Source organism: Rattus norvegicus, chromosome 20 (assembly GCF_021556685.1).
Source record: "Rattus norvegicus strain SHRSP/BbbUtx chromosome 20, alternate assembly SHRSP_T2T, whole genome shotgun sequence".
Lineage (NCBI taxonomy): Eukaryota > Metazoa > Chordata > Mammalia > Rodentia > Muridae > Rattus > Rattus norvegicus.
Genome location: NC_141553.1, coordinates 40,047,406 through 40,072,502, shown reverse-complemented (window position 1 = coordinate 40,072,502; position 25,097 = coordinate 40,047,406). Strand labels below are relative to the sequence as shown.

General features: G+C 49.2%; 1 protein-coding gene across 1 annotated transcript; it reads left to right on the top strand.

Moving 5' to 3' along the window:
• Positions 1-16,751: 16,751 nt before the first annotated feature.
• On the top strand, positions 16,752-17,221 carry LOC147998684 (double homeobox protein 4C-like). The gene is made up of 2 exons (XM_087598773.1): positions 16,752-16,969; positions 17,050-17,221. Exons 1-2 carry the CDS (start codon positions 16,752-16,754, stop codon positions 17,219-17,221), a joined length of 390 nt encoding a protein of 129 aa, XP_087454899.1.
• The last annotated feature ends 7,876 nt before the right edge of the window (positions 17,222-25,097 follow it).

Genomic DNA, 25,097 nt, shown 5'->3' with positions numbered 1-25,097 from the left:
ATATCTGGAAGGTGGAGGGCAGCAAATGGATGCAACACCTGAGCTGCCTCTCTCTCAAGAAGAATATGAGGCTCTGCTGGATATTCTCTGAGTCCCAGCCTGGAAGCTCCTATCCAGAAGACACCCGCAATCTACATGAGAATGTAGACAGCCCAAAAAGTATATGCATCAAAACCCCTATTACAGTGGCTGCTTTCGATGGTGGGCATATTGCTTATTAGAAGGAGGAAATGCACGTGGGTTTTCCATGTGGAGTGCCTTAGTGAGGGTCCTGAGACGAGGAAATGAGCTCTGAGAATGGGATTCTACTGAAGCGGCAGAGGGCAAGATCACCAGGGACTCCTAAAACAACAAGGAGGCCTAATGAAAAGCCCAACTGACAGAACACACCATTGGACTGGCTCCATCAGAGTCCAGGAAATCTCATGGGTCACCAGGTATAGGCTACACATCTCAGGACACTAAACCAGGAAGGAGTTATGAAGACTTCTAACTTGGGACTAAGAACTGCTGCTCTTCTTACCAGTGCCTTATGCTTAGCTGTGAGATGACTAACAAACCACCCATTCTATATGTACTCCTAGCACATTTGTTTAGTTTACGTTTGTTTTACTTTTTCTTGCTTTGTTCTACTTCCCATTGCGTTCAATAAAGATTTGCATTGTTTGTTTGTTTGTTTGCTTGCTTCCTTGCTTGTGTGTTTGTAAAGGTGGTTGAATTGGCTGTTTGGTTTAGGCATGAGCTTTCCCATTCATACGGTGGTAAGACTTTGGAAGGCAGTGAGGCGGGATGAGAGGTCTGAAAGGGAAATAACAAGGAAAGCTGATCAGTGTTCAATGCAGACATGGCAGTGATTTTAAAGCAAACAAGCAGGGAAAATGTCAACTTAAAGAAGAATGTGTGTAAGGCCACAAAACTGTAAATAAACATCATCCTGGAAATGGAGTGCAACCAAAGTATCGTGAATAATTCATTCCAGGATTGACACTGATTCAATCAGACAAGCCGAATACCTTCCTCCTCCCACAGTGAGGTATTTCCCACACTCTCCCCTATCCGTCTTTTAACCTTGAGTTTCCCAAGCCTAGCACGGCCCTGCATTCCCTAATGTGAGGTCCCACTGAACCCACATGAAGACTGCAATTGCCTAGAGGTAGGCAGTTGGCTTTGGGTGCATGCAGCCACATTTCCTCAAGGAGCATAGGGCTTATACAGTTCTTTCAGCACAAGTATTGGGTCTTTTGTTCCACATTCACAGGTCAGACTTGCTGGCCGGGTTTTTGTGTATGCTTGTGTGTGTGTATGTGTGTATGTGTGTGTGTGTGTATGTGTGTGTGTTATTTGTATTTGTGTTATATGTGTGGTGTGTGTTTGCATGTCAGTGTGTGAGTGTCTCTGTGTGTGTGCTTGTGTTGTGTGTGTGTTATTTGTATTTGTGTTATTTGTGTGTGTATGTGTGTGTGTTTGTGTGTGCGTGTGTGTGTGTGCTTCGTTGTGTGTGTGCTATTTCTATTTGTGTTATTTGTATGTGAATGTGTGTGTTTGCTTGTGTATGTGTATGTGTGTGTGTGTGCGTGTGCGTGTTTGCGCCTGTGTTTGCATGGAACATGTTAATTGTGAGAATTCCTGAAAATCTGGCCCAACTGTTCTGACAGGAAATGCATAAATGCACAATCCCGAATCTCTACATGAACTATTGTGGGTTTTGGCCTATTTGCCTATGTAAAAGACTTTCTTTCTGCATGTGCTATTCTCGTCTCTAGGTTTAAGAGAGTTCTGTTGCTCCCAACTACCACCTTGCACTACAAGCAGAAAAGAAGTGCCATGACATGCATGACCCCTGGAAGTGATGTCCTTGGGTCTCAGGCCAAGTGGTTGGGATCCTCAGTTGGGGGGTCTTCTCTTTCCAACCTGTGTGGATCCAGATGGGATGAGATCAGCACGGATTCCACTTGGCTTGTGATACCACCTAAGGCACACTCCACTCTGCCTTCCTCTTCTGAAGCCTGCTTACCACCTCCACGATTTCCTGGATACTCTGTCCAAAGCCAGGAAGGACCTATGGTGCTCTGTCCTTGGACCATCTGTCTGCTGGATGCTTGAATCCTAGGACACTTTTTGTGCTTCCTTGTTCTGTGTCCAGAATGGCATGCAAGGGACTGCGAGACTTTGAGAGAGAGTTTGCTGAGTCTGATAGGTTTCTTGAGGTCTTGTTCCGGGTCTCCTATTCTCAGGTGGGAGGCATTGCAGGAGTAGAGCTTCGTGGCATGACCTTGATTCAAGGATCTGGAGGACGACTGTAGCCCACAGCTCCTTCCGAGTGGGCAGAGCTCCGGGAGCAGAGGAAGAGGTATTTAAGGGCAGGGGTCCCAGCCCTACGGCTGGCATTTGCTGAAGCTTGCACTTGCTCTGGAGCGGTCCTGACTATATTCTCCAGCATGAGGACTCCTGGCATCGAATCCTTAGGAGCATGGAAGCTGGAAGCAATGTGGATAGCAGCTGTGTGCTGCGGGAATCCCGCCGCAGGAAGACCGTTTGGCAGGCCTGGCAAAATCAGGCCCTGCTAACAGCTTTCAGCAAGAACCAATACCCGAGCTTCTGGGACAGGCAGGAACTGGCCAGGCAAATACAGCTCCCTGCGTCCCGCATCCGAGTGTGGATTCAGAACCGAAGAAGTCGCACTGGAGAGGTGAGGCACGGCCCAAAGCGGTCGAGCAGAGACTCCATTCCGCTAGCCTCCCAACAGCTCGAGGAAGTGTTTGGCTCCAGGTCACAGGGTAGCAGCATGCCCTCGGACAGCAGAAGGCCTCGCACTCGACTCAACTTGCAACAGCTCAGGATTCTAGTGCAAGCCTTTGAGAGGAATCCGTTGCCAGGCTTTGCTACCAGGGAGCAGCAGGGCCAGAGGACAGGTTTGTCTGAGGACACGATCCACATATGGTTTCAGAACAGAAGATCGAGGCTAGGCCTCGCTCCGGATCAAGATGTGCCTCCTTCACAAGTGGAGATTGTGGCAACTGGAGGACTCAGTGGCAGGGATGAGGCAGTACAGGACAACCTGTTACCGATGGCTGCTGCAGGAGGTGTGGGCATGGAGAACTCCAGCTCCAGCGACCAGCCCCACTTCCACAAAAAGTCTCATCATCCCCAAGTGGCACTGCCCTAAGGACGAGGCCAATCACAGACAGCCACTCAAGCATACGAGGCAGGACCTCTGGAACTCCTCCTTGATAAACTGCTGGAATAAGACCAAGTGGAGGGTGACAGGCCATTCCCTGTGGATCTGGATGGAAATTCTCGTGGCAAGGAGCACGTGGGTGTCCAGGAAACCATCTTGCAACTGGCTGCCACAGACTGTGTTTCCAAGGAATCCTCGAGTTATAGCGACCCAACCAATTTCTCCAGAGAGTCTCAGCTACCACAATGGGCACAGCCTGAAGGACAAGGCCAAGAACAGGCTCTCACTCAGGGATGCAACACGGGACCTCTTGAACTCTTCCTGGATCAACTGCTGATGGAAGTTCGAGTGGAGACGCTCTCCCCAGGCCCTGTACGTCTGGAAGGTGGAGGGAAGCAAATGGATGCAACACCTGAGCTGCCTCTCTCTCAAGAAGAATATGAGGCTCTGCTGGATATTCTCTGAGTCCCAGCCTGGAAGCTCCTATCCAGAAGACACCCGCAATCTACATGAGAATGAAGACAACCCAAAAAGTATATGCATCAAAACCCCTATTACAGTGGCTGCTTTCGATGGAAGGCATCTTGCTTATTAGAAGGAGGAAATGCACGTGGGTTTTCCATGTGGAGTGCCTTAGTGAGGGTCCTGAGACGAGGAAATGAGCTCTGAGAATGGGATTCTACTGAAGGGGCAGAGGGCAAGATCACCAGGGACTCCTAAAACAACAAGGAGGCCTAATGAAAAGCCCAACTGACAGAACACACCATTGGACTGGCTCCATCAGAGTCCAGGAAATCTCATGGGTCACCAGGTATAGGCTACACATCTCAGGACACTAAACCAGGAAGGAGTTATGAAGACTTCTAACTTGGGACTAAGAACTGCTGCTCTTCTTACCAGTGCCTTATGCTTAGCTGTGAGATGACTAACAAACCACCCATTCTATATGTACTCCTAGCACATTTGTTTAGTTTACTTTTGTTTTACTTTTTCTTGCTTTGTTCTACTTCCCATTGCGTTCAATAAAGATTTGCATTGTTTGTTTGTTTGTTTGCTTGCTTCCTTGCTTGTGTGTTTGTAAAGGTGGTTGAATTGGCTGTTTGGTTTAGGCATGAGCTTTCCCATTCAAACGGTGGTAAGACTTGGAAGGCAGTGAGGCGGGATGAGAGGTCTGAAAGGGAAATAACAAGGAAAGCTGATTAGTGTTCAATGCAGACATGGCTTGTTTTTAAAGCAAACAAGCAGGGAAAATGTCAACTTAAAGAAGAATGTGTGTAAGGCCACAAAACTGTAAATAAACATCATCCTGGAAATGGAGTGCAACCAAAGTATCGTGAACAATTCATTCCAGGATTGACACTGATTCAATCAGATAAGCCGAATACCTTCCTCCTCCCACAGTTAGGTATTTCCCACACTCTCCCCTATCTGTCTTTTAACCTTGAGTTTCCCAAGCCTAGCACGGCCCTGCATTCCCTAATGTGAGGTCCCACTGAACCCACATGAAGACTGCAATTGCCTAGAGGTAGGCAGTTGGCTTTGGGTGCATGCAGCCACATTTCCTCAAGGAGCATAGGGCTTATACAGTTCTTTCAGCACAAGTTTTGGGTCTTTTGTTCCACATTCACAGGTCAGACTTGCTGGCCGGTTTTTTGTGTATGCTTGTGTGTGTGTGTGTGTGTGTATGTGTGTGTGTGTGTATGTGTGTGTGTTATTTGTATTTGTGTTATATGTGTGGTGTGTGTTTGCATGTGAGTGTGTGAGTGTCTGTGTGTTTGCTTGTGTTGTGTGTGTGTTATTTGTATTTGTGTTATTTGTGTGTGTGTATGTGTGTGTGTTTGTGTGTGCGTGTGTGTGTGCTTCGTTGTGTGTGTGCTATTTCTATTTGTGTTATTTGTATGTGAATGTGTGTGTGTTTGCTTGTGTGTGTGTATGTGTGTGTGTGTGCGTGTGCGTGTTTGAGCCTGTGTTTGCATGGAACATGTTAATTGTGAGAATTCCTGAAAATCTGGCCCAACTATTCTGACAGGAAATGCATAAATGCACAGTCCCGAATCTCTACATGAACTATTGTGGGTTTTGGCCTATTTGCCTATGTAAAAGACTTTCTTTCTGCATGTGCTATTCTCGTCTCTAGGTTTAAGAGAGTTCTGTTGCTCCCAACTACCACCTTGCACTACAAGCAGAAAAGAAGTGCCATGACATGCACGACCCCTGGAAGTGATGTCCTTGGGTCTCAGGCCAAGTGGTTGGGATCCTCAGTTGGGGGGTCTTCTCTTTCCAACCTCTGTGGATCCAGATGGGATGAGATCAGCACGGATTCCACTTGGCTAGTGATACCACCTAAGGCACAGTCCACTCTGCCTTCCTCTTCTGAAGCCGGCTTACCACCTCCACGATTTCCTGGATACTCTGCCCAAAGCCAGGAAGGACCTATGGTGCTCCGTCCTTGGACGATCTGTCTGCTGGATTGTTGATTCCTAGGACGTTTTTTGTGCTTCCTTGTTCTGTGTCCAGAATGGCATGCAAGGGACTGCGAGACTTTGGGAGATACTTTGCTGAGTCTGATAGGTTTCTTGAGGTCTTGTTCCGGGTCTCCTATTCTCAGGTGGGAGGCGTGGCAGGTGTAAAGCATCGTGGCATGACCTTGATTCAAGGGTCTGCAGTACGACTGTAGCCCACCGCGCTTTCGAGTGGGAAGAGCTCCGGGAGCAGAGGCAGAGGTATTTACGGGCAGGGGACCCAGCCCTACGGCTGGCATTTGCTGAAGCTTGAGCTTGCTCTGGAGCGGTCCTGACTATATTCTCCAGCTTGAGGATTCCTGGCATCGAATCCTTAGGAGCATGGAAGCTGGAAGCAATGTGGATAGCAGCTGTGTGCTGGGGGAATCCCGGCGCAGGAAGACGGTTTGGCAGGCCTGGCAAAAGAAGGCCCTGCTATTAGCTGTCACCAAGAACCAATACACGAGCTTCTGGGACAGGCAGGAACTGGCCAGGCAAATATTGCTCCCTGCGTCCCGCGACCGAGTGTGGTTTCAGAACTGAAGAAGTCGCACTGGAGAGGTGAGGCACGGCCCAATGCGGTCCAGCAGAGCCTGCATTCCGCTAGCCTCCCAACAGCTCGAGGAAGGGTTTGGCTCCAGGTCACAAGGTAGCAGCATGCCCTCGGACATCAGAAGGCCTCGCACTCGTCTCAACTTGCAACAGCGCAGGATCCTAGTGCAAGCCTTTGAGAGGAACCCGTTGCCAGGCTTTGCTACCAGGGAGCAGCTGGGCCAGAGGACAGGTTTTTCTGAGGACAAGATCCACAAATGGTTTCAGAACAGAAGAGCGGGGCAAGCCCGCGCTCCAGATCAAGATGTGCCTGCTTCACAAGTGCAGGATGTGGCAACTGGAGGTCTCAGTGGCAGGGATAACAGCACAGGACAACCTGTTATCGATGGCTGCTGCAGGAGGTGTGGGCATGGAGAACTCGAGCTCCAGCGACCAGCCCCACTTCCACAAAGAGTCCCAGCAACCCCAATTGGCACTGTCCGAAGGACGAGGCCAATCACAGACAGCGACTCAAGCATACGAGGCAGGACCTCTGGAACTCCTCCTTGATGAACTGCTGGAAGGAGACCAAGTGGAGGGTGACAGGCCATTCCCTGTGGATCTGGATGGAAATTCTGGTGGCAAGGAGCACGAGGGTGTCCAGGAAACCATCTTGCAACTGGCTGCCACGGACTGTGTTTCCAAGGAATCCTCGAGTTATAGGGACCCAACCAGTTTCTCCAGAGAGTCTCAGCTACCACTATGGGCACAGCCTGAAGGACAAGGCCAAGCACAGGCTCTCACTCAGGGATGCAACACGGGCCACCCGGAACACTTCCTAGTTCAACTGCTGATGGACGTTTGAGTGGAGAGGCACTCCCCAGGCCCTGTACATCTGGAAGGTGCAGGGCAGCAAATGGATGCAACAACTGAGCTGCCTCTCTCTCAAGAAGAATATGAGGCTCTGCTGGATATTCTCGATTCCTAGCCTGGAAGCTCCTATCCAGAATACACCTGCAGTCCACACTTGAGAATGTAGACAGCCCAAAAAGTATATGCATCAAAACCCCTATTACAGTGGCTGATTTCGATGCAAAGCATCTTGCTTACTAGAAGGAGGAAATGCACATGGGTTTTCCATGTGGAGTGCCTACCTGAGGGCTTTGAGACGAGGAAATGGGCTCTCAGGATGCGAATTTTCTGAAGGGGAAGAGGGCAAGATCACCAGGGACTCCTAAAACAACAAGGAGGCCTAATGAAAAGCCCAACTGACAGAACACAACATTGGACTGGCTCCATTAGATTCCAGGAAATCTCATGGGTCACCAGGTATAGGCTACACATCTCAGGACACTATACCAGGAAGGAGTTATGAAGACTTCTTCCTTGGGACTAAGAACTGTTGCTCTTCTTACCAATGCCTTATGCTTAGCTGTGAGATGACTAACAATCCACCCATTCTATATGTACTCCTGGCACATTTGTTTAGTTTACTTTTGTTTTGTTTTGTCTTGCACTGTTCTACTTACCATTGTATTCAATAAAGATTTGCATTGTTGGTTTGTTTGCTTGCTTACTTGTTTGCTTGTGTGTTTGTATGGGTGGTTAAAAGGCTGTTTGGTTTAGGCATGAGCTTTCCAATTGAAAGGGTGGTGAGACTTCTGAAGGCAGTGAGGCGGGATGAGAGGTCTGAAAGGGAAATAACAAGGAAAGCTGATCAGTGTTCAATGCAGACATGGCAGTGTTTGCTAAAGCAAACAAGCGGGGAAAATGTCAACTTAAAGAAGAATGTGTGTAAGGCCACAAATCTGTAAATAAACATCATCCTGGAAATGGAGTGCAACCAAAGTATCGAGAACAATTCATTCCAGGATTGACATTGATTCAATCAGACAAGCCGAATACCTTCCTCCTCCCACAGTGAGGTGTTTCCCACAATCTCCCGTATCCGTCTTTTAACCTTGAGTTTCCCAAGCCTAGCACGGCCCTGCATTCCCTAATGTGAGGTCCCTCTGAACCCACCTGAAGACTGCAATTGCCTAGAGGTAGGCAGTTGGACTTGGGTGCATGCAGCCACATTTCCTCAAGGAGCATAGGGCTTATACAATTCTTTCAACACAGGTTTTCGTTCTTTTGTTCCACATTCAAAGGTCAGACTTGCTGGCCGGGTTTTTGTGTATGCTTGTGTGTGTGTATGTGTTAGTGTGTGTGTTTGTGTGTGTGTGTAGGTGTGTGTGTTTTTTGTATTTGTGTTATATGTGTGTGTGTTTGCATGTTTGTGTGTGAGTGCCTGTGTGTGCGCTTGTGTTGTGTGTTTTATTTGTATTTGTGTTATTTGTGTGTGTATGTGTGTATGTTTGTGTGTGTCTGTGTGTGTGCTTTGTTGTGTGTGTGGTATTTCTATTTGTGTTATTTGTATGGGTATGTGTGTGTGTGTGTGTGTGTCTGTGTGTGTGCTTTTTTGTGTGTGTGGTATTTCTATTTGTGTTATTTGTATGGGTATGTGTGTGTGTTTGCGTGTGTGTGTGTGTGTGTGTGTGTCTGTGTGTCTGTGTGTGTTTGTGCCTGTTTTTGCATGGACCATGTTAATTGTGAGAATTCCTGAAAATCTGGCTCAACTCTTCTGACAGGAAATGCATGAATGTGCGTTTTCGAATCTCTACATGAACTATTGTGGTTTTTGGTCTATTTGCCTATGTAAAAGACTTTCTTTCTGCATGTGCTATATTCTTCCCTCGGTTTAATAGAGTTCTGTTGCTCCCAACTACCAGCTAGCCCTACAAGCATGAAAGAAGTGCCATGACTTGCATGACTCCTGGAAGTGATGTCCTTGGGTCTCAGGACAAGTGGTTGGGATCCTCAGTTGGGGGGTCTTCTCTTTCCAACCTGTGTGGATCCAGATGGGATGAGATCAGCACGGATTCCACTACGTTAGTGATATCACCTAAGGCACACTTCACTCTGCCTTCCTCTTCTGAAGCCTGCTTACCACCTCCACGATTTCCTGAATACTCTGCCCAAAGCCAGGAAGGACCTATGGTGCTCCCTCCTTGGACGATCTGTCTGCTGGATGGTTGATTCCTAGGACATTTTTTGTGCTTCCTTGTTCTGTGTCCAGAATGGCATGCAAGGGACTGCGAGATTTGGGAGATACTTTGCTGAGTCTGATAGGTTTCTTGAGGTCTTGTTCCGGGTCTCCTGTTCTCAGGTGGGAGGCGTGGCAGGTGTAAGGGGTCGTGGCATGACCTTGATTCAAGGGTCTGGAGTACGACTGTAGCCCACGGCTCCTTTTGAGTGGGCAGATCTTCGGGTGCTGAGGCAAAGGTATTTACGGGCAGGGGTCCCAGCTCTAAGGGTGGCATTTGCAGAAGCTTGCGCTTGATCTGGAGCGGTCCTGACTATATTCTCCAGCTTTAGGTCTCCTGGCATCGAATCCTTAGGAGCATGGAAGCTGGAAGCAATGTGGATAACAGCTGTATGCTGGGGGAATCCCGGCGCAGGAAGACGGTTTGGCAGGCCTGGCAAAAGAAGGCCCTGCTATCAGCTTTAGGCAAGAACCAATACCCGAGCTCTGGGACAGGCAGGAACTGGCCAGGCAAATACAGCTCCCTTCGTCCCGCATCCGAGTGTGGTTTCAGAACCGAAGGAGTCGCACTGGAGAGGTGATGCACGGCCCAAAGCGGTCCAGCAGAGGCTCCATTCCGCTAGCCTCCCAACAGCTCGAGGAAGGGTTTGGCTCCAGGTCACAAGGTAGCAGCATGCCCTCGGACAGCAGAGGCCTCGCACTCGACTCACCTTGCAACAGCGCAGTATCCTAGTGCAAGCCTTTGAGAGGAATCCGTTGCCAGGCTTTGCTACCAGGGAGCAGCTGGGCCAGAGGACAGGTTTGTCTGAGTACACGATCCACATATGATTTCAGAACAGAAGAGCGCGGCAAGCCCGCGCTCCAGATCAAGATGTGCCTGCTTCCCAAGTGCAGGATGTGGCAACTGGAGGTCTCAGTGGCAGGGATGAAGCAGCACAGGACAACCTGTTATCGATGGCTATCTCAGGAGGTGTGGGCATGGAGAACTAGAGCTCCAGCGACCAGCCCTACTTCCACAAAGAGTCCCAGCAACCCCAAATGGCACTGCCCGAAGGACGAGGCCAATCACAGACAGCGACTCAAGCATACGAGGCAGGACCTCTGGAACTCCTCCTTGATTAACTGCTGGAAGAAGACCAAGTGGAGGGTGGCAGGCCATTCCCTGTGCATCTTGATGGAAATTCTGGTGGCAAGGAGCACGAGTTTGTCCAGGAAACCATCTTGCAACTGGCTGCCACGGACTGTGTTTCCAAGGAATCCTCGAGTTATAGTGACCCAACCAATTTCTCCAGAGAGCCTCAGCTACCACAATGGGCAAAGCCTGAAGGACAAGGCCAAGAACAGGCTCTCACTCAGGGATGCAACACGGGTGTCCTGGAATTCTTCCTGGATCAACTGCTGATGGAAGTTCGAGTGGAGAAGCACTCCCCCAGGCTCTGTATATCTGGAAGGTGCAGGGCAGCAAATGGATGCAACACCTGAGCTGCCTCTCTCTCAAGAAAAATATGAGGCTCTGCTGGATATTCTCTGAGTCCCAGCCTGGAAGCTCCTATCCAGAAGACACCTGCAATCCACACTTGAGAATGTTGACAGCCCAAAAAGTTAATGCATCAAAACCCCTATGACAGTGGCTGATTTCGATGCAAAGCATCTTGCTTACTAGAAGGAGGAAATGCACGGGGGTTTTCCATGTGGAGTGCCTACCTGAGGGCCCTGAGACGAGGAAATGGACTCTCAGAATGGGTTTCTGCTGAAGGGGCAGAGGGCAGATCACCAGGGACTCCTAAAACAACAAGGAGGCCTAATGAAAAGCCCAACTGACAGAACACAACATTGGACTGGCTCCATCAGATTCCAGGAAATCTCATGGGTCACCAGGTAGGCTACACATCTCAGGACACTAAACCAGGAAGGAGTTATGAACACTTCTTCCTTGGGACTAAGAACTGTAGCTCTTCTTACCAATGCCTTATGCTTAGCTGTGAGATGACTAACAATCCACCCATTCTATATGTACTCCTGGCACATTTGTTTAGTTTACTTTTGTTTTGTTTTGTCTTGCTCTGTTCTACTTACCATTGTATTCAATAAAGATTTGCATTGTTGGTTTGTTTGCTTGCTCGCTTGTTTGCTTGTGTGTTTGTATGGGTGGTTGAAAGGCTGTTTGGTTTAGGCATGAGCTTTCCAATTGAAAGGGTGGTAAGACTTTGGAAGGCAGTGAGGCGGGATGAGAGGTCTGAAAGGGAAATAACAAGGAAAGCTGATCAGTGTTCAATGCAGACATGGCAGTGTTTGCTAAAGCAAATAAGCGGGGAAAATGTCAACTTAAAGAAGAATGTGTGTAAGGCCACAAAACTGTAAATAAACATCATCCTGGAAATGGAGTGCAACCAAAGTATCGTGAACAATTCATTCCAGGATTGACACTGATTCAATCAGACAAGCCGAATACCTTCCTCCTCCCACAGTGCGGTGTTTCCCACAATCTCCCGTATCCGTCTTTTAACCTTGAGTTTCCCAAGCCTAGCACGGCCCTGCATTCCCTAATGTGAGGTCCCTCTGCACCCACCTGAAGACTGCAATTGCCTAGAGGTAGGCAGTTGGCCTTGGGTGCATGCAGCCACATTTCCTCAAGGAGCATAGGGCTTATACAATTCTTTCAACACAGGTTTTCGGTCTTTTGTTCCACATTCACAGGTCAGGACTGCTGGCCGGGTTTTTGTGTATGCTTGTGTGTGTGTATGTGTTAGTGTGTGTGTTTGTTTGTGTGTGTGTATGTGTGTGTTATTTGTATTCGTGTTATATGTGTGTGTGTTTGCATGTTCGTGTGTGAGTGCCTGTGTGTGTCTGCTTGTGTTGTGTGTGTTATTTGTATTTGTGTTATTTGTGTGTATGTGTGTATGTTTGTGTGTGTCTGTGTGTGTGCTTTGTTGTGTGTGTGGTATTTCTATTTGTGTTATTTGTATGGGTATGTGTGTGTGTTTGCATGTGTGTGTGTGTGTGTGTGTGTCTGTGTGTGTTTGTGCCTGTTTTTGCATGGACCATGTTAATTGTGAGAATTCCTGAAAATCTGGCTCAACTGTTCTTACAGGAAATGCATGAATGTGCGTTCCCGAATCTCTACATGAACTATTGTGGTTTTTGGGCTATTTGCCTATGTAAAAGACTTTCTTTCTGCATGTGCTATATTCTTCCCTTGCTTTAATAGAGTTCTGTTGCTCCCAACTACCAGCTAGCCCAACAAGCATGAAAGAAGTGCCATGATTTGCATGACTCCTGGAAGTGATGTCCTTGGGTCTCAGGACAAGTGGTTGGGATCCTCAGTTGGGGGGTCTTCTCTTTCCAACCTGTGTGGATCCAGATGGGATGAGATCAGCACGGATTCCACTTGGCTAGTGATACCACCTAAGGCACACTTCACTCAGCCTTCCTCTTCTGAAGCCTGCTTACCACCTCCACGATTTCCTGGATACTCTGCCCAAAGCCAGAAAGGACCTATGGTGCTCCCTCCTTGGATGATCTGTCTGCTGGATGGTTGATTCCTAGGACATTTTTTGTGCTTCCTTGTTCTGTGTCCAGAATGGCATGCAAGGGACTGCGAGACTTTGGGAGAGACTTTGCTGAGTCTGATAGGTTTCTTGAGGTCTTGTTCCGGGTCTCCTGTTCTCAGGTGGGAGGCGTGGCAGGTGTAAGGGGTCGTGGCATGACCTTGATTCAAGGGTCTGGAGTACGACTGTAGCCCACGGCTCCTTTTGAGTGGGCAGAGCTTCGGGTGCTGAGGCAAAGGTATTTACGGGCAGGGGTCCCAGCTCTAAGGGTGGCATTTGCAGAAGCTTGCGCTTGATCTGGAGCGGTCCTGACTATATTCTCCAGCTTTAGGTCTCCTGGCATCGAATCCTTAGGAGCATGGAAGCTGGAAGCAATGTGGATAACAGCTGTATGCTGGGGGAATCCCGGCGCAGGAAGACGGTTTGGCAGGCCTGGCAAAAGAAGGCCCTGCTATCAGCTTTAGGCAAGAACCAATACCCGAGCTCTGGGACAGGCAGGAACTGGCCAGGCAAATACAGCTCCCTTCGTCCCGCATCCGAGTGTGGTTTCAGAACCGAAGGAGTCGCACTGGAGAGGTGAGGCACGGCCCAAAGCGGTCCAGCAGAGGCTCCATTCCGCTAGCCTCCCAACAGCTCGAGGAAGGGTTTGGCTCCAGGTCACAAGGTAGCAGCATGCCCTCGGACAGCAGAGGCCTCGCACTCGACTCACCTTGCAACAGCGCAGTATCCTAGTGCAAGCCTTTGAGAGGAATCCGTTGCCAGGCTTTGCTACCAGGGAGCAGCTGGGCCAGAGGACAGGTTTGTCTGAGTACACGATCCACATATGATTTCAGAACAGAAGAGCGCGGCAAGCCCGCGCTCCAGATCAAGATGTGCCTGCTTCACAAGTGCAGGATGTGGCAACTGGAGGTCTCAGTGGCAGGGATGAAGCAGCACAGGACAACCTGTTATCGATGGCTATCTCAGGAGGTGTGGGCATGGAGAACTCGAGCTCCAGCGACCAGCCCTACTTCCACAAAGAGTCCCAGCAACCCCAAATGGCACTGCCCGAAGGACGAGGCCAATCACAGACAGCGACTCAAGCATACGAGGCAGGACCTCTGGAACTCCTCCTTGATGAACTGCTGGAAGAAGACCAAGTGGAGGGTGGCAGGCCATTCCCTGTGCATCTTGATGGAAATTCTGGTGGCAAGGAGCACGAGTTTGTCCAGGAAACCATCTTGCAACTGGCTGCCACGGACTGTGTTTCCAAGGAATCCTCGAGTTATAGTGACCCAACCAATTTCTCCAGAGAGCCTCAGCTACCACAATGGGCACAGCCTGAAGGACAAGGCCAAGAACAGGCTCTCACTCAGGGATGCAACACGGGCGTCCTGGAATTCTTCCTGGATCAACTGCTGATGGAAGTTCGAGTGGAGAAGCACTCCCCAGGCTCTGTATATCTGGAAGGTGCAGGGCAGCAAATGGATGCAACACCTGAGCTGCCTCTCTCTCAAGAAGATTATGAGGCTCTGCTGGATATTCTCTGAGTCCCAGCCTGGAAGCTCCTATCCAGAAGACACCTGCAATCCACACTTGAGAATGTTGACAGCCCAAAAAGTTAATGCATCAAAACCCCTATGACAGTGGCTGATTTCGATGCAAAGCATCTTGCTTACTAGAAGGAGGAAATGCACGGGGGTTTTCCATGTGGAGTGCCTACCTGAGGGCCCTGAGACGAGGAAATGGGCTCTCAGAATGGGTTTCTGCTGAAGGGGCAGAGGGCAGATCACCAGGGACTCCTAAAACAACAAGGAGGCCTAATGAAAAGCCCAACTGATAGAACACAACATTGGACTGGCTCCATCAGATTCCAGGAAATCTCATGGGTCACCAGGTAGGCTACACATCTCAGGACACTAAACCAGGAAGGAGTTATGAACACTTCTTCCTTGGGACTAAGAACTGTAGCTCTTCTTACCAATGCCTTATGCTTAGCTGTGAGATGACTAACAATCCACCCATTCTATATGTACTCCTGGCACATTTGTTTAGTTTACTTTTGTTTTGTTTTGTCTTGCTCTGTTCTACTTACCATTGTATTCAATAAAGATTTGCATTGTTGGTTTGTTTGCTTGCTCGCTTGTTTGCTTGTGTGTTTGTATGGGTGGTTGAAAGGCTGTTTGGTTTAGGCATGAGCTTTCCAATTGAAAGGGTGGTAAGACTTTGGAAGGCAGTGAGGCGGGATGAGAGGTCTGAAAGGGAAATAACAAGGAAAGCTGATCAGTGTTCAATGCAGACATGGCAGTGTTTGCTAAAGCAAATAAGCGGGGAAAATGTCAACTTAAAGAAGAATGTGTGTAAGGCCACAAAACTGTAAATAAACATCATCCTGGAAATGGAGTGCAACCAAAGTATCGTGAACAATTCATTCCAGGATTGACACTGATTCAATCAGACAAGCCGAATACCTTCCTCCTCCCACAGTGCGGTGTTTCCCACAATCTCCCGTATCCGTCTTTTAACCTTGAGTTTCCCAAGCCTAGCACGGCCCTGCATTCCCTAATGTGAGGTCCCTCTGCACCCACCTGAAGACTGCAATTGCCTAGAGGTAGGCAGTTGGCATTGGGTGCATGCAGCCACATTTCCTCAAGGAGCATAGGGCTTATACAATTCTTTCAACACAGGTTTTCGGTCTTTTGTTCCACATTCACAGGTCAGGACTGCTGGCCGGGTTTTTGTGTATGCTTGTGTGTGTGTATGTGTTAGTGTGTGTGTTTGTTTGTGTGTGTGTATGTGTGTGTTATTTGTATTCGTGTTATATGTGTGTGTGTTTGCATGTTCGTGTGTGAGTGCCTGTGTGTGTCTGCTTGTGTTGTGTGTGTTATTTGTATTTGTGTTATTTGTGTGTATGTGTGTATGTTTGTGTGTGTCTGTGTGTGTGCTTTGTTGTGTGTGTGGTATTTCTATTTGTGTTATTTGTATGGGTATGTGTGTGTGTTTGCATGTGTGTGTGTGTGTGTGTGTGTGTGTCTGTGTGTGTTTGTGCCTGTTTTTGCATGGACCATGTTAATTGTGAGAATTCCTGAAAATCTGGCTCAACTGTTCTTACAGGAAATGCATGAATGTGCGTTCCCGAATCTCTACATGAACTATTGTGGTTTTTGGGCTATTTGCCTATGTAAAAGACTTTCTTTCTGCATGTGCTATATTCTTCCCTTGCTTTAATAGAGTTCTGTTGCTCCCAACTACCAGCTAGCCCAACAAGCATGAAAGAAGTGCCATGATTTGCATGACTCCTGGAAGTGATGTCCTTGGGTCTCAGGACAAGTGGTTGGGATCCTCAGTTGGGGGGTCTTCTCTTTCCAACCTGTGTGGATCCAGATGGGATGAGATCAGCACGGATTCCACTTGGCTAGTGATACCACCTAAGGCACACTTCACTCAGCCTTCCTCTTCTGAAGCCTGCTTACCACCTCCACGATTTCCTGGATACTCTGCCCAAAGCCAGAAAGGACCTATGGTGCTCCCTCCTTGGATGATCTGTCTGCTGGATGGTTGATTCCTAGGACATTTTTTGTGCTTCCTTGTTCTGTGTCCAGAATGGCATGCAAGGGACTGCGAGACTTTGGGAGAGACTTTGCTGAGTCTGATAGGTTTCTGGAGGTCTTGTTCCGGGTCTCCTGTTCTCAGGTGGGAGGCGTGGCAGGTGTAAGGGGTCGTGGCATGACCTTGATTCAAGGGTCTGGAGTACGACTGTAGCCCACGGCTCCTTTTGAGTGGGCAGAGCTTCGGGTGCTGAGGCAAAGGTATTTACGGGCAGGGGTCCCAGCTCTAAGGGTGGCATTTGCAGAAGCTTGCGCTTGATCTGGAGCGGTCCTGACTATATTCTCCAGCTTTAGGTCTCCTGGCATCGAATCCTTAGGAGCATGGAAGCTGGAAGCAATGTGGATAACAGCTGTATGCTGGGGGAATCCCGGCGCAGGAAGACGGTTTGGCAGGCCTGGCAAAAGAAGGCCCTGCTATCAGCTTTAGGCAAGAACCAATACCCGAGCTCTGGGACAGGCAGGAACTGGCCAGGCAAATACAGCTCCCTTCGTCCCGCATCCGAGTGTGGTTTCAGAACCGAAGGAGTCGCACTGGAGAGGTGAGGCACGGCCCAAAGCGGTCCAGCAGAGGCTCCATTCCGCTAGCCTCCCAACAGCTCGAGGAATGGTTTGGCTCCAGGTCACAAGGTAGCAGCATGCCCTCGGACAGCAGAAGGCCTCGCACTCGACTCACCTTGCAACAGCGCAGTATCCTAGTGCAAGCCTTTGAGAGGAATCCGTTGCCAGGCTTTCCTACCAGGGAGCAGCTGGGCCAGAGGACAGGTTTGTCTGAGTACACGATCCACATATGATTTCAGAACAGAAGAGCGCGGCAAGCCCGCGCTCCAGATCAAGATGTGCCTGCTTCACAAGTGCAGGATGTGGCAACTGGAGGTCTCAGTGGCAGGGATGAAGCAGCACAGGACAACCTGTTATCGATGGCTATCTCAGGAGGTGTGGGCATGGAGAACTCGAGCTCCAGCGACCAGCCCTACTTCCACAAAGAGTCCCAGCAACCCCAAATGGCACTGCCCGAAGGACGAGGCCAATCACAGACAGCGACTCAAGCATACGAGGCAGGACCTCTGGAACTCCTCCTTGATGAACTGCTGGAAGAAGACCAAGTGGAGGGTGGCAGGCCATTCCCTGTGCATCTTGATGGAAATTCTGGTGGCAAGGAGCACGAGTTTGTCCAGGAAACCATCTTGCAACTGGCTGCCACGGACTGTGTTTCCAAGGAATCCTCGAGTTATAGTGACCCAACCAATTTCTCCAGAGAGCCTCAGCTACCACAATGGGCACAGCCTGAAGGACAAGGCCAAGAACAGGCTCTCACTCAGGGATGCAACACGGGCGTCCTGGAATTCTTCCTGGATCAACTGCTGATGGAAGTTCGAGTGGAGACGCACTCCCCAGGCTCTGTATATCTGGAAGGTGAAGGGCAGCAAATGGATGCAACACCTGAGCTGCCTCTCTCTCAAGAAGAATATGATGCTCTGCTGGATATTCTCTGAGTCCCAGCCTGGAAGCTCCTATCCAGAAGACACCTGCAATCCACACTTGAGAATGTTGACAGCCCAAAAAGTTAATGCATCAAAACCCCTATGACAGTGGCTGATTTCGATGCAAAGCATCTTGCTTACTAGAAGGAGGAAATGCACGGGGGTTTTCCATGTGGAGTGCCTACCTGAGGGCCCTGAGACGAGGAAATGGACTCTCAGAATGGGTTTCTGCTGAAGGGGCAGAGGGCAGATCACCAGGGACTCCTAAAACAACAAGGAGGCCTAATGAAAAGCCCAACTGATAGAACACAACATTGGACTGGCTCCATCAGATTCCAGGAAATCTCATGGGTCACCAGGTAGGCTACACATCTCAGGACACTAAACCAGGAAGGAGTTATGAACACTTCTTCCTTGGGACTAAGAACTGTTGCTCTTCTTACCAGTGCCTTATGCTTAGCTGTGAGATGACTAACAATCCACCCATTCTATATGTACTCCTGGCACATTTGTTTAGTTTACTTTTGTTTTGTTTTGTCTTGCTCTGTTCTACTTACCATTGTATTCAATAAAGATTTGCATTGTTGGTTTGTTTGCTTGCTTGCTTGTTTGCTTGTGTGTTTGTATGGGTGGTTGAAAGGCTGTTTGGTTTAGGCATGAGCTTTCCAATTGAAAGGGTGGTAAGACATTGGAAGGCAGTGAGGAGGGATGAGCGGTCTGAAAGGGAAATAACAAGGAAAGCTGATCAGTGTTCAATGCAGACATGGCAGTGTTTGCTAAAGCAAACAAGCGGGGAAAATGTCAACTTAAAGAAGAATGTGTGTAAGGCCACAAAACTGTAAATAAACATCATCCTGGAAATGGAGTGCAACCAAAGTATCGTGAACAATTCATTCCAGGATTGACACTGATTCAATCAGACAAGCCGAATACCTTCCTCCTCCCACAGTGAGGTGTTTCCCACAATCTCCCGTATCCGTCTTTTAACCTTGAGATTCCCAAGCCTAGCACGGCCCTGCATTCCCGAATGTGAGGTCCCTCTGCACCCACCTGAAGACTGCAATTGCCTAGAGGTAGGCAGTTGGCCTTGGGTGCATGCAGCCACATTTCCTCAAGGAGCATAGGGCTTATACAATTCTTTCAACACAGGTTTTCGGTCTTTTGTTCCACATTCACAGGTCAGACTTGCTGGCCGGGTTTCTGTGTATGCTTGTGTGTGTGTATGTGTTAGTGTGTGTGTTTGTTTGTGTGTGTGTATGTGTGTGTTATTTGTATTCGTGTTATATGTGTGTGTTTGCATGTTCGTGTGTGAGTGCCTGTGTGTGTGTGCTTGTGTTGTGTATGTTATTTGTATTTGTGTTATTTGTGTATATGTGTGTATGTTTGTGTGTGTCTGTGTGTGTGCTTTGTTGTGTGTGTGGTATTTCTATTTGTGTTATTTTTATGGGTATGTGTGTGTGTTTGCGTGTGTGTGTGTGTGTGTGTGTCTGTGTGTCTGTGTGTGTTTGTGCCTGTTTTTGCATGGACCATGTTAATTGTGAGAATTCCTGAAAATCTGGCTCAAGTCTTCTGACAGGAAATGCATGAATGTGCGTTCCCGAATCTCTACATGAACTATTGTGGTTTTTGGGCTATTTGCCTATGTAAAAGACTTTCTTTCTGCATGTGCTATATTCTTCCCTTGCTTTAATAGAGTTCTGTTGCTCCCAACTACCAGCTAGCCCTACAAGCATGAAAGAAGTGCCATGACTTGCATGACTCCTGGAAGTGATGTCCTTGGGTCTCAGGACAAGTGGTTGGGATCCTCAGTTAGGGGGTCTTCTGTTTCCAACCTGTGTGGATCCAGATGGGATGAGATCAGCACGGATTCCACTTGGCTAGTGATACCACCTAAGGCACACTCCACTCTGCCTTCCTCTTCTGAAGCCTGCTTACCACCTCCACGATTTCCTGAATACTCTGCCCAAAGCCAGGAAGGACCTATGGTGCTCCCTCCTTGGACGATCTGTCGGCTGGATGGTTGATTCCTAGGACATTTTTTGTGCTTCCTTGTTCTGTGTCCAGAATGGTATGCAAGGGACTGCGAGACTTTGGGAGATACTTTGCTGAGTCTGATAGGTTTCTTGAGGTCTTTTTCCGGGTCTCCTGTTCTCAGGTGGGAGGCGAGGCAGGTGTAAGGGGTCGTGGCATGACCTTGATTCAAGGGTCTGGAGTACGACTGTAGCCCACGGCTCCTTTTGAGTGGGCAGAGCTTCGGGTGCTGAGGCAAAGGTATTTACGGGCAGGGGTCCCAGCTCTAAGGGTGGCATTTGCAGAAGCTTGCGCTTGATCTGGAGCGGTCCTGACTATATTCTCCAGCTTTAGGTCTCCTGGCATCGAATCCTTAGGAGCATGGAAGCTGGAAGCAATGTGGATAACAGCTGTATGCTGGGGGAATCCCGGCGCAGGAAGACGGTTTGGCAGGCCTGGCAAAAGAAGGCCCTGCTATCAGCTTTAGGCAAGAACCAATACCCGAGCTCTGGGACAGGCAGGAACTGGCCAGGCAAATACAGCTCCCTTCGTCCCGCATCCGAGTGTGGTTTCAGAACCGAAGGAGTCGCACTGGAGAGGTGAGGCACGGCCCAAAGCGGTCCAGCAGAGGCTCCATTCCGCTAGCCTCCCAACAGCTCGAGGAAGGGTTTGGCTCCAGGTCACAAGGTAGCAGCATGCCCTCGGACAGCAGAGGCCTCGCACTCGACTCACCTTGCAACAGCGCAGTATCCTAGTGCAAGCCTTTGAGAGGAATCCGTTGCCAGGCTTTGCTACCAGGGAGCAGCTGGGCCAGAGGACAGGTTTGTCTGAGTACACGATCCACATATGATTTCAGAACAGAAGAGCGCGGCAAGCCCGCGCTCCAGATCAAGATGTGCCTGCTTCACAAGTGCAGGATGTGGCAACTGGAGGTCTCAGTGGCAGGGATGAAGCAGCACAGGACAACCTGTTATCGATGGCTATCTCAGGAGGTGTGGGCATGGAGAACTCGAGCTCCAGCGACCAGCCCTACTTCCACAAAGAGTCCCAGCAACCCCAAATGGCACTGCCCGAAGGACGAGGCCAATCACAGACAGCGACTCAAGCATACGAGGCAGGACCTCTGGAACTCCTCCTTGATGAACTGCTGGAAGAAGACCAAGTGGAGGGTGGCAGGCCATTCCCTGTGCATCTTGATGGAAATTCTGGTGGCAAGGAGCACGAGTTTGTCCAGGAAACCATCTTGCAACTGGCTGCCACGGACTGTGTTTCCAAGGAATCCTCGAGTTATAGTGACCCAACCAATTTCTCCAGAGAGCCTCAGCTACCACAATGGGCAAAGCCTGAAGGACAAGGCCAAGAACAGGCTCTCACTCAGGGATGCAACACGGGCGTCCTGGAATTCTTCCTGGATCAACTGCTGATGGAAGTTCGAGTGGAGAAGCACTCCCCCAGGCTCTGTATATCTGGAAGGTGCAGGGCAGCAAATGGATGCAACACCTGAGCTGCCTCTCTCTCAAGAAAAATATGAGGCTCTGCTGGATATTCTCTGAGTCCCAGCCTGGAAGCTCCTATCCAGAAGACACCTGCAATCCACACTTGAGAATGTTGACAGCCCAAAAAGTTAATGCATCAAAACCCCTATGACAGTGGCTGATTTCGATGCAAAGCATCTTGCTTACTAGAAGGAGGAAATGCACGGGGGTTTTCCATGTGGAGTGCCTACCTGAGGGCCCTGAGACGAGGAAATGGGCTCTCAGAATGGGTTTCTGCTGAAGGGGCAGAGGGCAGATCACCAGGGACTCCTAAAACAACAAGGAGGCCTAATGAAAAGCCCAACTGACAGAACACAACATTGGACTGGCTCCATCAGATTCCAGGAAATCTCATGGGTCACCAGGTAGGCTACACATCTCAGGACACTAAACCAGGAAGGAGTTATGAACACTTCTTCCTTGGGACTAAGAACTGTAGCTCTTCTTACCAATGCCTTATGCTTAGCTGTGAGATGACTAACAATCCACCCATTCTATATGTACTCCTGGCACATTTGTTTAGTTTACTTTTGTTTTGTTTTGTCTTGCTCTGTTCTACTTACCATTGTATTCAATAAAGATTTGCATTGTTGGTTTGTTTGCTTGCTCGCTTGTTTGCTTGTGTGTTTGTATGGGTGGTTGAAAGGCTGTTTGGTTTAGGCATGAGCTTTCCAATTGAAAGGGTGGTAAGACTTTGGAAGTCAGTGAGGCGGGATGAGAGGTCTGAAAGGGAAATAACAAGGAAAGCTGATCAGTGTTCAATGCAGACATGGCAGTGTTTGCTAAAGCAAATAAGCGGGGAAAATGTCAACTTAAAGAAGAATGTGTGTAAGGCCACAAAATTGTAAATAAACATCATCCTGGAAATGGAGTGCAACCAAAGTATCGTGAACAATTCATTCCAGGATTGACACTGATTCAATCAGACAAGCCGAATACCTTCCTCCTCCCACAGTGCGGTGTTTCCCACAATCTCCCGTATCCGTCTTTTAACCTTGAGTTTCCCAAGCCTAGCACGGCCCTGCATTCCCTAATGTGAGGTCCCTCTGCACCCACCTGAAGACTGCAATTGCCTAGAGGTAGGCAGTTGGCCTTGGGTGCATGCAGCCACATTTCCTCAAGGAGCATAGGGCTTATACAATTCTTTCAACACAGGTTTTCGGTCTTTTGTTCCACATTCACAGGTCAGGACTGCTGGCCGGGTTTTTGTGTATGCTTGTGTGTGTGTATGTGTTAGTGTGTGTGTTTGTTTGTGTGTGTGTATGTGTGTGTTATTTGTATTCGTGTTATATGTGTGTGTGTTTGCATGTTCGTGTGTGAGTGCCTGTGTGTGTCTGCTTGTGTTGTGTGTGTTATTTGTATTTGTGTTATTTGTGTGTATGTGTGTATGTTTGTGTGTGTCTGTGTGTGTGCTTTGTTGTGTGTGTGGTATTTCTATTTGTGTTATTTGTATGGGTATGTGTGTGTGTTTGCATGTGTGTGTGTGTGTGTGTGTGTGTGTCTGTGTGTGTTTGTGCCTGTTTTTGCATGGACCATGTTAATTGTGAGAATTCCTGAAAATCTGGCTCAACTGTTCTTACAGGAAATGCATGAATGTGCGTTCCCGAATCTCTACATGAACTATTGTGGTTTTTGGGCTATTTGCCTATGTAAAAGACTTTCTTTCTGCATGTGCTATATTCTTCCCTTGCTTTAATAGAGTTCTGTTGCTCCCAACTACCAGCTAGCCCAACAAGCATGAAAGAAGTGCCATGATTTGCATGACTCCTGGAAGTGATGTCCTTGGGTCTCAGGACAAGTGGTTGGGATCCTCAGTTGGGGGGTCTTCTCTTTCCAACCTGTGTGGATCCAGATGGGATGAGATCAGCACGGATTCCACTTGGCTAGTGATACCACCTAAGGCACACTTCACTCAGCCTTCCTCTTCTGAAGCCTGCTTACCACCTCCACGATTTCCTGGATACTCTGCCCAAAGCCAGAAAGGACCTATGGTGCTCCCTCCTTGGATGATCTGTCTGCTGGATGGTTGATTCCTAGGACATTTTTTGTGCTTCCTTGTTCTGTGTCCAGAATGGCATGCAAGGGACTGCGAGACTTTGGGAGAGACTTTGCTGAGTCTGATAGGTTTCTTGAGGTCTTGTTCCGGGTCTCCTGTTCTCAGGTGGGAGGCGTGGCAGGTGTAAGGGGTCGTGGCATGACCTTGATTCAAGGGTCTGGAGTACGACTGTAGCCCACGGCTCCTTTTGAGTGGGCAGAGCTTCGGGTGCTGAGGCAAAGGTATTTACGGGCAGGGGTCCCAGCTCTAAGGGTGGCATTTGCAGAAGCTTGCGCTTGATCTGGAGCGGTCCTGACTATATTCTCCAGCTTTAGGTCTCCTGGCATCGAATCCTTAGGAGCATGGAAGCTGGAAGCAATGTGGATAACAGCTGTATGCTGGGGGAATCCCGGCGCAGGAAGACGGTTTGGCAGGCCTGGCAAAAGAAGGCCCTGCTATCAGCTTTAGGCAAGAACCAATACCCGAGCTCTGGGACAGGCAGGAACTGGCCAGGCAAATACAGCTCCCTTCGTCCCGCATCCGAGTGTGGTTTCAGAACCGAAGGAGTCGCACTGGAGAGGTGAGGCACGGCCCAAAGCGGTCCAGCAGAGGCTCCATTCCGCTAGCCTCCCAACAGCTCGAGGAAGGGTTTGGCTCCAGGTCACAAGGTAGCAGCATGCCCTCGGACAGCAGAGGCCTCGCACTCGACTCACCTTGCAACAGCGCAGTATCCTAGTGCAAGCCTTTGAGAGGAATCCGTTGCCAGGCTTTGCTACCAGGGAGCAGCTGGGCCAGAGGACAGGTTTGTCTGAGTACACGATCCACATATGATTTCAGAACAGAAGAGCGCGGCAAGCCCGCGCTCCAGATCAAGATGTGCCTGCTTCACAAGTGCAGGATGTGGCAACTGGAGGTCTCAGTGGCAGGGATGAAGCAGCACAGGACAACCTGTTATCGATGGCTATCTCAGGAGGTGTGGGCATGGAGAACTCGAGCTCCAGCGACCAGCCCTACTTCCACAAAGAGTCCCAGCAACCCCAAATGGCACTGCCCGAAGGACGAGGCCAATCACAGACAGCGACTCAAGCATACGAGGCAGGACCTCTGGAACTCCTCCTTGATGAACTGCTGGAAGAAGACCAAGTGGAGGGTGGCAGGCCATTCCCTGTGCATCTTGATGGAAATTCTGGTGGCAAGGAGCACGAGTTTGTCCAGGAAACCATCTTGCAACTGGCTGCCACGGACTGTGTTTCCAAGGAATCCTCGAGTTATAGTGACCCAACCAATTTCTCCAGAGAGCCTCAGCTACCACAATGGGCACAGCCTGAAGGACAAGGCCAAGAACAGGCTCTCACTCAGGGATGCAACACGGGCGTCCTGGAATTCTTCCTGGATCAACTGCTGATGGAAGTTCGAGTGGAGAAGCACTCCCCAGGCTCTGTATATCTGGAAGGTGCAGGGCAGCAAATGGATGCAACACCTGAGCTGCCTCTCTCTCAAGAAGATTATGAGGCTCTGCTGGATATTCTCTGAGTCCCAGCCTGGAAGCTCCTATCCAGAAGACACCTGCAATCCACACTTGAGAATGTTGACAGCCCAAAAAGTT